Source organism: Phalacrocorax carbo, chromosome 1 (assembly GCF_963921805.1).
Source record: "Phalacrocorax carbo chromosome 1, bPhaCar2.1, whole genome shotgun sequence".
In the NCBI taxonomy this organism is placed as follows: Eukaryota; Metazoa; Chordata; class Aves; order Suliformes; family Phalacrocoracidae; genus Phalacrocorax; species Phalacrocorax carbo.
In genome coordinates this window covers 59,950,226-59,964,540 of record NC_087513.1, presented here as the reverse complement: position 1 = coordinate 59,964,540, position 14,315 = coordinate 59,950,226, and the positions used below count along the sequence as shown (strand labels likewise).

General features: G+C 42.8%; 1 protein-coding gene across 1 annotated transcript; it reads left to right on the top strand.

Moving 5' to 3' along the window:
* The first annotated feature begins 383 nt into the window (after positions 1 to 383).
* Positions 384 to 12,417, top strand: FBXO7 (F-box protein 7). Its single transcript, XM_064455754.1, has 9 exons — positions 384 to 673; positions 1,977 to 2,271; positions 4,274 to 4,501; positions 5,889 to 6,030; positions 7,223 to 7,306; positions 8,400 to 8,492; positions 9,454 to 9,630; positions 10,315 to 10,352; positions 10,719 to 12,417. The coding sequence occupies exons 1-9, from the start codon at positions 552 to 554 to the stop codon at positions 11,121 to 11,123; spliced, it is 1,584 nt and encodes a 527-aa protein (XP_064311824.1). The 5' UTR covers positions 384 to 551; the 3' UTR covers positions 11,124 to 12,417.
* Positions 12,418 to 14,315: the final 1,898 nt, after the last annotated feature.

Genomic DNA, 14,315 nt, shown 5'->3' with positions numbered 1-14,315 from the left:
CATTCCCTCGGGTCCTGTCATTGATCATCAGAGATATCAGCGCCTGCCCCTCCTCCTGCCCTTGTGAGGAAGCTGTAGACCGCAATGAGGTCTGCCGTCAGTCTCCTCTTCTCCAGGCTGAACAAACCAAGTGACTTTAGTCTCTCATTTGTTTGTCATCACTTTGCTGATAACCTCAATAACAGAACCGACCGAGATCAACATAGAGGCCCACGGATGGGGTGGGCTGTGGCTGTGCCTGCGCATGCGCCGGGACGAGCCACAGCCCAAACGCCCAATCATCGATCGTGGCCGGGCAGGGCCGCCGCTCAGGCCCCGACGCGGCACACCGAGGCACCGATCGCGCGGCCAGCAGCGAGCTGTGGGACCGCCTCAGGCCGCGGGGGCGGGGCGAGGGCGGGGCGGGGCCGGGGCGGGCCGAGGCGGTGCCGCGCCAACCAAAACAACGGCACGCCCCGGCAGCCCTTGCGCCCGCTCCCCGCCGCCACCGTCACTACCCGGCGGGTCCCGCTCGGGGCGTGAGGCGGGTGCTGAGACCCGCCGCCGCCGCCATGAAGCTCCGCGTGCGGCTGCAGAAACGAACGGCGCCGCTGGAAGTGGAGGGGGCGGAGCCAACGTTGGGGGAGCTGCGCGCGCAACTGCGCCGGGCCCTGCTGCCCGCCTGGGGGTACAGGTAGCGTGCGGAGCGAACCATCGCGCGGGGGGGAGGGGAAGGGGGGCTCGGGCCGGCGGGACCGTACCACGCGGTGCGGGGAGGGGAGAGGCGGGGCGGCCCGGCCCGGCCCATTCCTCCCCCCCCCGCCGGGCGTCGCTGCTGCCCCCTGCCGGGCGGGTGGGGGAAGGGGCGGCGGGAGACCCCGGGGCCGTGGGGCGCACGGCTCCTCCGCTGGCCACACGTGGGGGGCGCCGAGGGGAGGAGGAGGGGGCCGCAGGGCGGCGGCGGCGGCGGGGTGGGAGGCGAGGCGAGGCCCGGTGGGAGGGTAACGCGTCCCGGGGCGGCTTTACCCGGCCTTGCGGGCGCCGTGGCCGGGCTCCTGCCACGCGTGGCGGGGCCGCGGCCTTCGCCTTCCGAAGATGGCCGTAGGGTGTCAGTTCTACAGTTTTGCAGGCTTCGTGGGCTTAAATTTCATAAACGTTTTATCCATGAAGAACTCACGGCAGCCTCTGTAGGAGGGCAGAGCCTGCAACATCAGTTTAATAAACGCCTACAGAAGGGGCTCCTTTTCTGCCGGTGGCTGAAGGGTTTGTATTCACAAACCTTTAATAAGGTACGGTGTGCTAACGTTTCACTGGTGAAACACACGCGTGAGAGCGCCGCGCCGTGCTGCGTGGCGGTGCGGGCAGGAGAAACCTGGAGTTACTCCTCTCCTTGCCACAGTGGGTGTGTTGCATAGCTGATCCTGCGTAGCAGCTTCCCTGCTAGCCGGTTTCGTTTCTGGTTTGTGTTTTTGGGGTTTGTTTGTTTGTTTTTTTAAAGTGCTTGCCCTGAAGCACATTTTCTTACACCTCATTTGCAACTAGCATGCTGTAGGGAAGCTGCTGACCTTTCCGAATGAATGTTTTGCTTAGTGAGAAAGCAGGACGGTCGAGGCTGCAATGCTATCTTGTTTTTAAATAATCCCGGCTAGTAGTTTATTTAAAGCTTGTTTTGCTAGGTGTGATATTTTCGAATCTGGAGGGCACTCGGTTGCTTTCCTTCGTAACTCTTTTATGAGCAATTACCATAAATGAAGTTATACCTACAAAGCAGCCACGGCTACTCGAAACGTACTTGGAGAGAAACATGTTGCAAAACATTGCATGCCATATTTTTTCCTCACTCTTCCTCTAATATATAGCTAATTATTAATGGATTAAAACCCATGGCATAGTACTGTTGTAGTATGCAGTATGCGTTTCTTAACTATGCCTCTGTGTGCAGTTACCCAGGTGCAGCCAACCATGTTTCCTTTTTTTTCCTATTTTCTGTTTTGCAGTTCTGATACTGAGTTTTTAATAACACTGAACAGAAAAGATGCTCTCACAGAAGATGAGAAGACCTTAGCTTCATATGGGATTGTTTCTGGTGATTTGATATGCTTACTGCTAGAAGAAGCAGATGGGCAACCCAGCCTACCACCTCCTCCTCCTCCTCCCCCACTTCAGAATGGTCATGAGCCATCCACCTTGATCCCAAACAAAAGTCAGGCCAACAGTCCAAAAGAAGAAGGGCAGAATGAGCAATCTGACAACCAGAAAGCTCAGGTGGAAGTTCAAAAGAGTGATGAGAGGGTAAGTACATGAGAATTGCCCTGTACAACACAATGCAAAACAGAAGGTATCTTGGTGGGTCAGTTGCTGTACTATATGGTAGAGAATCTCCTCAGAATATTTGGCTCCTTATACTTGTCTGATTTATAGCCAGTTATTTGGATGGAAATTTGCGTCTGTTGTATATTAGCTGTGATACACAAGCTAGTTCAAGAGACCCTGAGATGTTTCAGTTCTGACATCTTTACAGGATCGAATATTTTTGCTGGAACATGCACTTCCCACAAGGGAGTTAGGAGTGCCTAACTTACAAGTGCCTTGCCGCAGCGCTGTCTTCTTGAGGAAACTAATTCTCTGTACTGAACAAATGCAACAGGCACTGCCTGTCAGAAACACCATCACAAGATGAACGCGTGGTTCTTTTCTAATGGGTTGTAACAATTCCCTGTGATTCAGATGACCTGCCATAAAGTGAGACCTGTCTGGCTTGTGCACAGAGGTTATCTTGCCGAGATAGGTCCTGCCTCATGCATCGCAGGTGTACAGCTCTATGAGCCCATATGTTTAGTGCAGTTAATAGGCACATTTTTTCATATTACTAAGTGATTTGTTTCCTGTGTGACAACACATACAATAAATAGTTAAGCAGGCAACAGCTCCCACCAACTGCTGGGTCCTGTGGTGAACAGTGTCCCTAGAGGAGAGTCTGCAGGTACAGCTCAGTGCCGCCTCTATCTTGTTATACGATCATGTCTGTTTTAAGCAGGAGCTTGAGAAGCTGGGAGGAAATTGTCTTTCAACATTCTTTCAAAGCAAGTGTTTTTTTTTTTGTTTTGGAATGAATTTCAAATACAGAATGTCCTTTAATACAACCTTTAGATGAGATCTTTTAAAAATACTATTTTAACGTATGAAAATTAAGATCTAGGGTAAAAAGAATGGTAGGTAAAGAAAATGTAGCTGGACCATTGTCCCATTGATTCTTGTCAGGAGCAATAACCCTTACATGGTGCTGTGGGCATGCAAGCTCCTTATGTCTGTCGATCAGACCATAGTAAGCTGTGCAGAAGTGTTTGATATTTATTTAATATTTAAAGGCAAAATGAAAGAGTTGCACATCTTCCTCCAAAATTGTCGTGAAAGATGGTAGGAAAATTTCTAAGCAAGTAAATGTCATTGTAGAAGAGCTATAGAAGTCTGAAAATCTATGTTTAACCGGGGCTGTGTCCACTACTGTTAATGAGAGAAGGGAAGTTCCATGGATGGATGGCCATGCCAGCCTCAAAAACATCAGGGTGTCTTGTTCCATTGGGCATGGATGTGGGGGAGAAGTAGCTACAGCTCCTTTAGACTCCCCCTGCCCCCCCACCCCCCCTTTCCTGACCCTTCCCTTAGGTAACTTATGTAAATCTGGTAATAGTTTTCATTCACTACTTTTTTTTTTTTTTTAAAAATGTGTCTGTGGGTAGTTTTATCAGTTAATGTAATAATATGGTGTGACTTTGGTGGAAGAAAGGAAGCCAGAATAAAACCACAGTGCTCCTCAAGTGTCAGCAGATATACTCCACGGATGATTTTTTTTCCAGGTGTTTAGGCCTATTGTGTTTCTAAGTAGTCCAAGTTATCATTTTGGTTACTTGCCATGCGTGTTGGCTATATTTAAATAAACGGTGGTACTAAAGTGAGTAAAGTATTCCTGTGTATGTTGTGAAAATTCTGATGAAGGTTTAATATGTTGTCACTTTGTCTTCAAGCAGTATATGCAATCAAATGACAGACTGTTTTATGAAGGGCTTGATAATATTTGCATGACAAATATAAAAAAATACATAGGTTATGTGTATAATCCCAGCCTCCAGCTGGGATGCTATAAAATGGAGATGTAATGAATGTGTAAAACTTGCATGAGAAATCAGCAGTGTAGACTTGGTGCCTGTGAGGACGGGAATAAGCAGACAAACGATGTTGATGTATATAGAGGTGTAATTTTCTGAATGAAAGTATGTTTTGCTTTCCCTTGAAGGCAGGATCCAGCCTAGAATTTCCTTCGGGATTAGTTCCAGAAGATATTGACCTGGAAGAAGGTACAGGTTCCTATCCCTCTGAACCCATGCTGTGCAGTGAAGCTGCTGATGGTGAAATACCACATTCCTTAGAGATGCTCTACCTTTCGGCTGAGTGTACGAGTGCCACGGATGCCTTGATCGTTCTAGTACATCTTCTCATGATGGAGACAGGCTATGTACCTCAGGTAGGTGCACAAACAATCAGGGAATTTCTTGATCAGTATGAGAAAGCTGTGGAATATCGTGGGAATGTGCAACACAAGGTGCATCTGAAGATCCACTTCTGGCTTTGTTATATGGCAGTCAGCAGCAGGGCCTGCTGAAGTATCAGCTTCTCTAATTTACCTGACCAGTAAGCCTTATGGCTAAAGACTAGAGCCGCTTTTAGGTGTGAGAGAAGAGGCCTGTCCCGATGTTCCTTTCAGTCCTCAGCCTCACTGGGACCCAGCTGATTACCTCCTGTTTCTGCTTTGTACTGTTGAACTTGTGTAGATGTGCTTAGATTGTAGCACTTCTTTGAAGTGCTGCCTTAAGCATCAGTATCATCTCAGTGGTATCCTGTTCAAATGGTGGTTAACAAGACCTAGGTCTGACAAAATGTTGTCTCCAATTCAATATTAACTGAGTTCAGTTAGGCTTTGGTTCCACTGGCCTACAAAGGTAACTAACTTGTGGTTGAGCGCCTATGGCAGTACCTCTGTACAATTAATTCACCTTTTCCCTTTATATTTTCAGGTTTGCATTGTATGTTTACTAATACTAATATGTGGCTAAACATGCAAAAGAAAATTTGCTCTTGGGGAAGGTGTTTAAATTCCCATGGTTTTTCTTGTGGTGAGGCTAACTAAGCACAGGTAGGGGGTCAGTTTAGGTGTTGAGTTGACCAATACCAGTTTAATAAATCTGCTAAGTTAATGACATTCCTATAGCCTGAAATACTATCTGAAGAATACATTTACCTCTGAGTAATGTCAATTATTTACGTCAATGCGTAGGTTTGGAAGTAGGGAAGATGGCTGCTGTGCAGATTTAAGAGGAAAGAGAGAGAGTCTGCTTGTTCTTGTGATTACGTTGTGTCCTGCTCTGGGATTCCACCTGAGCCTTTTCATACTGAAATTGAAAGGAAAAGCTTAGTCCACTGAGCTTTTTGAATGGATTTCAAGCTATGATTCTTCAAGCCCTGTCAGACTTCATAAGCTCACAGAAAAGGTGCAATAACGTGTGTTTCATGCAGTAAATTAATGCATGTACAGGAGTCGTCAGAATGCTGGAATAAATGAGAATGAAGTACATGTCTCAAAGACATAGGTGTGAGTCTGCTCACGCAGCAAGCTTCCTTGTCAGAAACTGGGACAGGATGAAAAAATTACTAAACTTTTCCTTAAATTTGCTGTTGGGAAAATAATGTATAATCATGCAGTGATGGTCTGTGTCATAATGCGCATTGGGACTGAACTAAGATTTGAATTGCAAGCAGCATTCTGGCAGTTCCTAACGTTGAATTATCTTTTTTAACCTCTTAGTCTTGGTACATTGCTAAAGTATAGCAGTGTTATCTCTGTGTACTTTCAGGGAACAGAAGCCAAGGCAGTGTCTATGCCGGAGAAATGGAGAGGAAATGGTGTTTACAAGCTACAGTACACGCATCCCCTTTGTGAAGAAGGTTCTGCTGGTTTGACTTGTGTGCCTTTGGGAGATCTTGTTGCTATTAATGGTAAGTTAGTAAAGTTTTTCTTCTGGATGCATATTGCTAAATATTACCATTGTTTAGCAAGAGAAAACTTAAGTGTGCTTTTGTGCGTTGTGTTTGGAACTGCACCTTGATTACCCAGGTTGCTGAGGTGCAAGAGATGTTAATTCCTGACGCTGAATATTACTGGTATTTCCTGTCTGTGATAACTGTTTCTCTTCCTCTGATCATAACAGGTTGATTCTTAGGGGATTCAGCTGACCTTTTCATTGCAATGCTGCAAAAATCTGTTTCTTGTCTCATTTCATAGGAACTTTGGCATATCTTGCTGAACATTAAAAGAGGTAGATTTGCTCCAGCTACAATATTTTGTCTTGTCTCGTGGTCTTTCCAAGACTGATAAAGAATACATAGTCTGGAAGTTGTTTAGCTTTAATGTGTAATCTTTCCTGTAGAACACTAGCAGTTTAACTGTGGTCTCAGAAATTTCATTTGGTTTAAGCTAGCCAGTCCAGAAAATTTGTTGAAGTCTAATTTTTTGAAGTAGATTCCATATCACTTGGTGTTTTTTGAAATTTTTTTGTCTGTCTTTGGTCTTTTTTTTTTCTTTCTTTTTCATATTTTATGTAGCATTTGAGCAATTCCAAATTTTTGCAGAACCAATATTAAATTGGGACTTGATTCTGATTTCAAGATCTTTCATTAAAATTGTTATGTTTATTTGTAAAACTTGTAACTGATGATGCCATTTTGTATAAGCACATATGTTTTCTCAAAACATGTGTGCATTTTAATCAAATGTTTTAACCAAGTCAGGTTAAGGTTAGATTTAGGACAGTGTTAAAACTACCATGCATATAGTGTTCATATAGTAAGCTTGTTGAGTCTTTATCTAGTTAATATTTCTTTAATGACTGGTTTGTAATAATGGCTGGCTGTGTTACATCTCTTTCCATGTGATAGAATTGTTGAAGGCAATGCTTGGTTTCTGTCACCAAGATCTTTGTTTATCCCTGCTATTTTAAGTTCCATTTTATTTTTCTGAATTTTTATTTATCTAGCTTCTTGCTGTAGCTGGGTATTTTCTTTGAGGGAATCTGGTAAGGGAAGAAAGTAACACACCTCCAAAGGGTAAAGCAGTAATGAAGTGACCTTTGTCATCTCTCAGTGTGTTTTAAATTTTGAAATATCTTTTTTTTTTTTCTTATATTTGCAGCAACGTTAAAAATCAACAAAGAGATTAAAGGTGTTAAGAGAATACAGCTGTTGCCAGCGTCCTTCGTTAGCTTTCAGGACCCAGGTATGATTGAGCTATGATATTCACACTAGTAAACTGAAAAGTAAGGAAGCCACATAGCAAGTAAGGATATACTTCGGTAGAGGACCAAATAGGTAAAGAATAGCAAAAAAGAATAGAAATGTGGTTACCATTTAGGTGAGTCATAGCTTTGTGGTAAAAGGAATTTAGAGTGTAGCCATTTACTCATATTTTGCTACTGAAACAATTTGAATTTATTTGGCTAACTGTATAAGGAAAGAACCTTGCAAAGCCCGAGTCATCCTTTGGCCCATATGCTTGTTATTTATGAGGCCCTAAGCATATGTGTGAATCTCTGGGGCAGCAATGCTGGATTTTACCCCCTTTGTGCCTGGCGGTTCAGGACTTCAGAGGCTGATGTTACCTACACTCTTATTGTGGTGCTGTAATTGCTATATTCTTTTTGTCAGAAAGCATGTGCTGACCACATAGCTCTCTCCAGAATGCCAAAATCAGAGGGAAAACTAAGGTGGGGGAGGAGAGAAGGGCAGATGTGGATGCTTGTGACCACAGACCTGACTAGCCTTTTGTTCTCTGAAGTATGTGTGAACTGCTTTGTTGGCCATTGAGCCTGACTGTGTCCTACACTGTGTCCTGGGTAGCCCCAGTCGCTGATGTACAAGTCTAGTCGAAAGGCTTTAGAAGAATAACTGAACACTGAAACGTGTCTGATACAATGGTAGTCTTCTGGCTCCCGTTTCTTTAGAGAAGCACCTGGAAAAAATATTCATGTCAGAAAAATGAATATTGCAAGCATTTACAACATAGGTGCATAGTACACTGGAGCTTTGCAGTCTGACAAAGGAAGCTCTGACAGCTTGAGAGTGCGTTTGTTTCTGAAGAACTCAAGTTTTAAGGCCAAAGGAAAGCCTAGCCTGACCGTGGAACGGGTCTGTAGTTTTGTCGATGAATTGCTTATTGTGTGATAGTTATGCACTAGCTGCAGAGCTGCTCCCATCAAGGTCACAAGCAGATTACAGTTCTGTGTATAAGAAAACCACAATTCTTCTGCTCTTACATAATTTTTGTATTACAACCTCCTCAAGTAAAGCTTTTTACCTCTCTTCTTTGATAGAAAAGGTTGCAGGTGTTTACAAAGACCTTCAGAAATTATCCCGCCTCTTTAAAGACCAGCTGGTTTACTCTCTTCTGGCTGCTGCCCGACAAGGTGAGAGAAAATATGGACAAATAGAGATGGTACTTCATTTTTGAGGATGAGGGAAGAGGGTCTGTCTGAAGCCTTGAAAGAAAAGTGTTAAAAACAGCTGTTCAGTGGTGGGTGTATAAAGAGTAAGCATAAAGTAATTTATCCTTTCTAAAGAAATTATATTAATCTTTGTGTCTCAGAAAATGGTAATATAATTATAATGTTCCTGGTCTTATTTTTTGATTGCTCTAGTCTCACTTAAAAGACTGAAGTGGAGTGGCTGTTTTCCACACTTAGTGATGAGAAAATCATACCACGATAAATTTGTGGCAGTAGTTCTGCAGTTTTGATCCATTTTATTGTCAAAGCAGAAAAATTTATATAGCATCATACTTGGAAGTCTAACCCCAGGAATGATCTTCTCAGTAACCGGTCATTGAGGGCTTGGAAAGGACATTAGGAAGTAACCCAAGCTAGTGTTTGTGGAGCAGTAGGAAGCCAGGCTTTCTCTGCATAGATATTGCCATAAAAGGTCTCAGCTTTGTATTTTGAAGACTATTCAATGGAATTCTCTCTAGGCTTCAGTGTGGGAAGGTTTTATGTGAAGCATGTGTTCGGTATTTAATGTATTTTTTGTGAGCTTATGAAATTGGGCAGGTTTTTTTTTTTGTTATCTGTTCCTTTGTTCTGTAGCCTATAAACATAGTTAAGCGTGTGGAATGTTTCTTAGGCTTACAGTGGCCAGTAGTGGTCAGTGTAAGGTGCCATTTGCTCTGTTTTGTGCACTCTGTAAATGTACTTAGAGTCACGAGAGCTCTGTTTTATAAGAAGTCACGTCACGGTACTTTCTGAGAAAAGTCGTGTAACTCAGGCATCAAAGGGAGATGATTTAAGGGAAAGATTATAATGTCCTTTCTTTTAGGGCCTTTAGAGATAAACTCTGCACCACTTAGGTAATGCTTCTATTTTCATCACTTTGTAGCTCTGAACTTGCCAGATGTGTTTGGGTTAGTGGTCCTTCCCCTTGAGCTCAAGCTTCGGATTTTCAGACTTTTGGATGTCCGTTCACTCATCTCTCTCTCCGCTGTTTGCCGTGATCTTTACACAGCTTCAAATGACCAGCTTCTATGGAGGTTTATGTATCTGCGAGATTTCCGAGGTAATGTTGAGACACATGTTTTTCTAACTACATTCTCAAGTGAGCAGAGGGGTTAGGTCTGACATATTTTTGATAAGAGGCTCCTCAGGCAACCACTTCTGGTTTTTAAACACTGTGAGTAAGTGCAGTCATTTGTGTCGCTAACCAGTGCAGTTGGTCAGGTGTAATTCAGGTGGATGCATGGGTTTGTTTTTTTTTTTTGGCATGAAAACTGATGACAATCTGCTGAGCCATTACTGATGGACCACAGAGTTCCTCACATGGTGTGGTGCAGGCTTTCCTTGTTTTCATCTGGTTTTCTGGCTACCTTGGTGAACTGGCTATTGCATATATTAGGAAGTGGAGGGAAGAAATAACACTACTATAATTTCTCACAAGAGATTGAAGAAACAAGGAGATCAACAGAAGTGCTGTCCAGTCAAGGATGGGGACAGTGTTTCTAGAATTTCTATACTTATTCAGTAACTTTTGGAGATGTTGCTTTATGTAGAATGGGTGTGCAAGTAGATTACCTATTGAATGGTCCTGGAGCTTTACGTTTTTTTAAGATGCATTAACTTTATGAAAAATATATTGACCAAAAGCGTGTTCTAAAACTCTTCTGACAAAACTCTGGGCATCTGTGGTATGAATGCTACTTGAAAATAAAGTAGTTTGCTTTTAATTTTTTCCTTCTCTTTGTAGATCCTATTGCAAGGCCTCGTGACACAGACTGGAAAGAAGTAGGTGGCTTTTTTATATAACCTCTCTAGGATTAGTCTCCATGGGCTAAAACATAGACCTTGTGAGGCAGTAATTTTGAGTTACATTTGAATTTGTGTGTGGTGTTCGACATACATACATGTTGAATTTGGTCAGAGTAGGAGGGAACAGCATCAACAAGTTACATGATGCATGCCCAGATCATGGGTTAGGGGTCTTCCAGAGATGCTGTGTTTGCTCTTTGGCACGCAGGGGAGTTGCTGTTCTGGGTTTTGAGACTGGTGAGGAGTGCTTGTCTGAGAAGTGCTGCAGAACTGAATGCAGTTGCTGAAGCTGGACTACAGAGCACTTTTAAACCTTTAAGATGCATTTGTTTCTGTTTGCAGCTATACAAGAAGAAGCTGAAACAGAAGAAGGAGGCCCTGAGATGGAGGCACATGATGTTTCTGCCCCCTACACCTCATCCAATCCCCTTTCATCCCAACCCATTCTATCCTAATCCTTTTCCTCCCAACCCATTTCCATCAAACCCCATCTATCCTCCAATGATCATTGGTGGAGAATATGATGAGAGACCAACTCTGCCCTATGTTGGAGACCCAATTAACTCACTCATTCCTGGCCCAGGAGAAGCACCAGGTCAGTTTCCTCCATTTAGACCACATTTTGACCCAATTGGTTCCTTGCCAGGAGCAAACCCTACACTTCCAGGACGAGCTGGTCCCAGTGAAAGGTTTTCACCCAGACCCAGCCGGGGCCGCCCCATGGACATCCGCCGTGCATTCATTTGATTGCTGCTTTTTCCTTCAGTGAGTTTTCTAGTCCCTGAGCTTGCTTCCTAACTGCAGGAGATTGCAAATCCCAGGCACTAACATCTGCCTTCTCTTCAAATTGTGTCAAGAACATGTGTGCGTGGTAATGTTTCAACCACAAAGGCTGGGTTTGTTTTATGCTCTGGTGGTACTGTACCACCTGGCACTAAGGTCTATTTCATGAAGAGCTATGATTTAGAACAGTTTATTTTGCTTCCCTGCCCGCAACCCTCTCCTTTAATCATCTGTGAAGTGCTATTTAGACCAGAAAGATACTGGCCAAATATTTGCTGCATCAGATAAAGAGCACTTTAAATACAAACCCTACACTTGTCTGTCTTATTTGAAAAGTTTTATTAAATTGCCAGGAAAAATGATGTTCTTTCAAAGCTACCTGGCCAATAATCTTTATGAAAAAAAAAATACCATGTTCCACATAGAACAGGGTGCTACCACTGTTACAATAGATGTGAGTTTGTAGGAATTTTCAAAGATGATATTTCCTTTTTTCCTTTAATGTTTTATTAGGTAAAAAGCATTTTTATATTGTTACTTAATACACAAAGAATACAGGGAAGGGATTTTCTTTACAATGGAAATAGTAGAACACAGATCGATTTGTTTACAAACAACTGAGTAAAGTCATGCTACAGTGCAACTCAGAAGTCTGAACAGAAGCCGAGCAATTTTACAGAGAACCAGCAGCAAAACTTTTGTCTCTCTCCTTGGCTTTACAAATAAGGAGCTGTAGTACATGGCTGCGTTTATTGTGTGCTAACTAAAACTGGTGCAAAAATAAATCTTTCCTCCTGCCTAACTTACTTAAGGTATTAAATAGGTTGACCTGGTTGCAGTGGAAATGGGATCACAGCAGAAGCAGAATGAATTCTCATGTTACTGCAGTAAATTTCATTTTATTCCGTTACTTAAGTATCAAAATATATCTTGCCAAGATGAAATGTGTTGTAGCATGTTATGAGCACCTTTCAAGTGTTGTCTTACTAACTAATGAACAACTAACAAGACCACTGTTAAAGTCTGCTGATGAGATATGCGGGCTCATGCTGGAGCTCAATTAAAGGAAGACTGGAATGACAAACTTTTCATTTCTTAAATATTTTTTTAAAGATGGATTGATCTCAGTGTTTCTGTAAGTGTAAATGGTACTGATGATTGTTGTGACAGCTGATACTATTTTCTAAAATCTTTCTGAAATTCCAACAGTGGAGATGGAATGACATTTCCTATTAAATACAAGCTATTTAATCAGTAATACTTATGTGCTTTTTCAGGTGATATTTCAGTGATTCATCTTCTTGTTTTGTATAAAATCAGTTGACCTGTAGGGTCAGGAAGTTTTGCCATTAACTCCAGTGGAAGTAAAATACAACACTTTATTTTGCTGTCAGAAGTTGTATTTCTTCTTTCTTCCCTTTTCTACTTCACAGCAACGGCATACCAGTGCAAATCCTGCCGTGATGAACCACCTAAGAGTGTGTATTTGTAGAGTCAGGAGACAGTGGTTTCCCTTCAATACCAAGATTAGCCTTAATTTTTAACATTTGCCTGCCGTGGTTGAATTGCCTTGTTCCAACAGAGTTTTCACTTGAGTGTATAGTCAGGCCTCTTGGAGCTTAGTGATTCTTTATATTCCACTGACTGTAAAAAGGAAAAGGGAAATCTGCGCCGGGTTGGTCTTATACCAGTTTGTCCTTGTGATGAGCGCTTCAGAAATGCATACATAATAGATAAAGTTATACAGCTTTAACTGAGAAAATAATTTGTAACTTACTCTTTTTCACCTTTTTCAAGCTATTTCTGGGAGCAGTGATCTCTCTGTGTGTGAGATACATTAACTTTCTGGCACCAATGGTACTCACCAGTGCCTTGACGATAGTTGCGTTGCTTGTGCTGCTGGCATGCCGTGTGCTGGTCTGGAGTTGGGCCTTCTCTGCCATGGAGACAACCTCGTCATACTTCTGCCAGGCTGATGCCACAGGTTCTGTTTATGCTGGATGTTGTCATTTGAAATTTGATTTTGAAGAAATGAACTCAACCTTTTTACAGATATACCACTAAGGGATCTGAAGATATTCCTTCCCTTTCCTCATTGTTCCTTCGCATTGTAGTAAAGGGGTGAGTCAAACATAAAGGAACCTGACTTCTGAATGGTCAAGTACCCTAAAAAGGAGTTCTTTTTATTCATTAAACAGGATATGAAATACAAGGTAACTATCTTGGGCCCAACAGTATGGAATTAGAAGACAAAACAGAGGAAATATTTGAAAGCTATCTGCTTATTTTGTGCATCTGCCGGCTCCTAAGCCAGGTATGAGTGTCATTGCCATTTGCAAACTCTGTAGGAGAGAAGTCACGAAAGACGAAATGCCTCAAGATGGGCGTTTCTTACCTGGACTCTTCATCTGCATCCAGCACTGTTAGGGTTGCTACTAACAGTCATCTGGAAATAAGGAGCTATTGTCTTTGGCTTTTCTATTTATTGTCTTTCTTATTCACGAAACTTAAGACAACCAGATGAAGCAGTGGGATCACATGCAGGGTGTCAGATCTTATGCACCTGCCTGTGATTAGTGAAAAGAAGAAAATACCGCTGCCGATATTGGAGCAGGGCTGCTATTTTTCTGAACCTTAGCTTTATACAAGACTTAGTTGCACGGGAACCTAAGTGACGTTCCCCTTGAAATACCACACCTAGATACTATAAAAAATTCAAGATGTATCTCAAGTCTGTATCTAAACAGCAAAATGTAAATTAGTTTTCCAGGTGGTGGATATGAGTGGGTGTCTTAGCTGTGTCCCGGCTCCTTCTTGGGCTGCATCCAAACACACAGATCTATTAATGTTTCCTGGCTTCCATGTGAAGAAAATTAAAGTGTTCAGGACAAAAGGGAAGCTCCGACCAGGTGCTCCATTTTTGCAGCTGTGAGAGAAAGTTCCCAAGGCATGTTGTGGGGTGTGCCTGCCCTGTGATTTAAATGTAGCTTCTATTCACCAACTTTTGTGTTGCCTTCTTACTGCCCCTAACTCCGGTGGTTATATTTAGGTATCCAAATACCTTTTGGGTATACCTTAGCTCCCCATTCACAAAATGGAGAATACACCACTTGTACACCTCTCTCTCTGCCTTTGTTAGATTGTGGGGATTCTGGA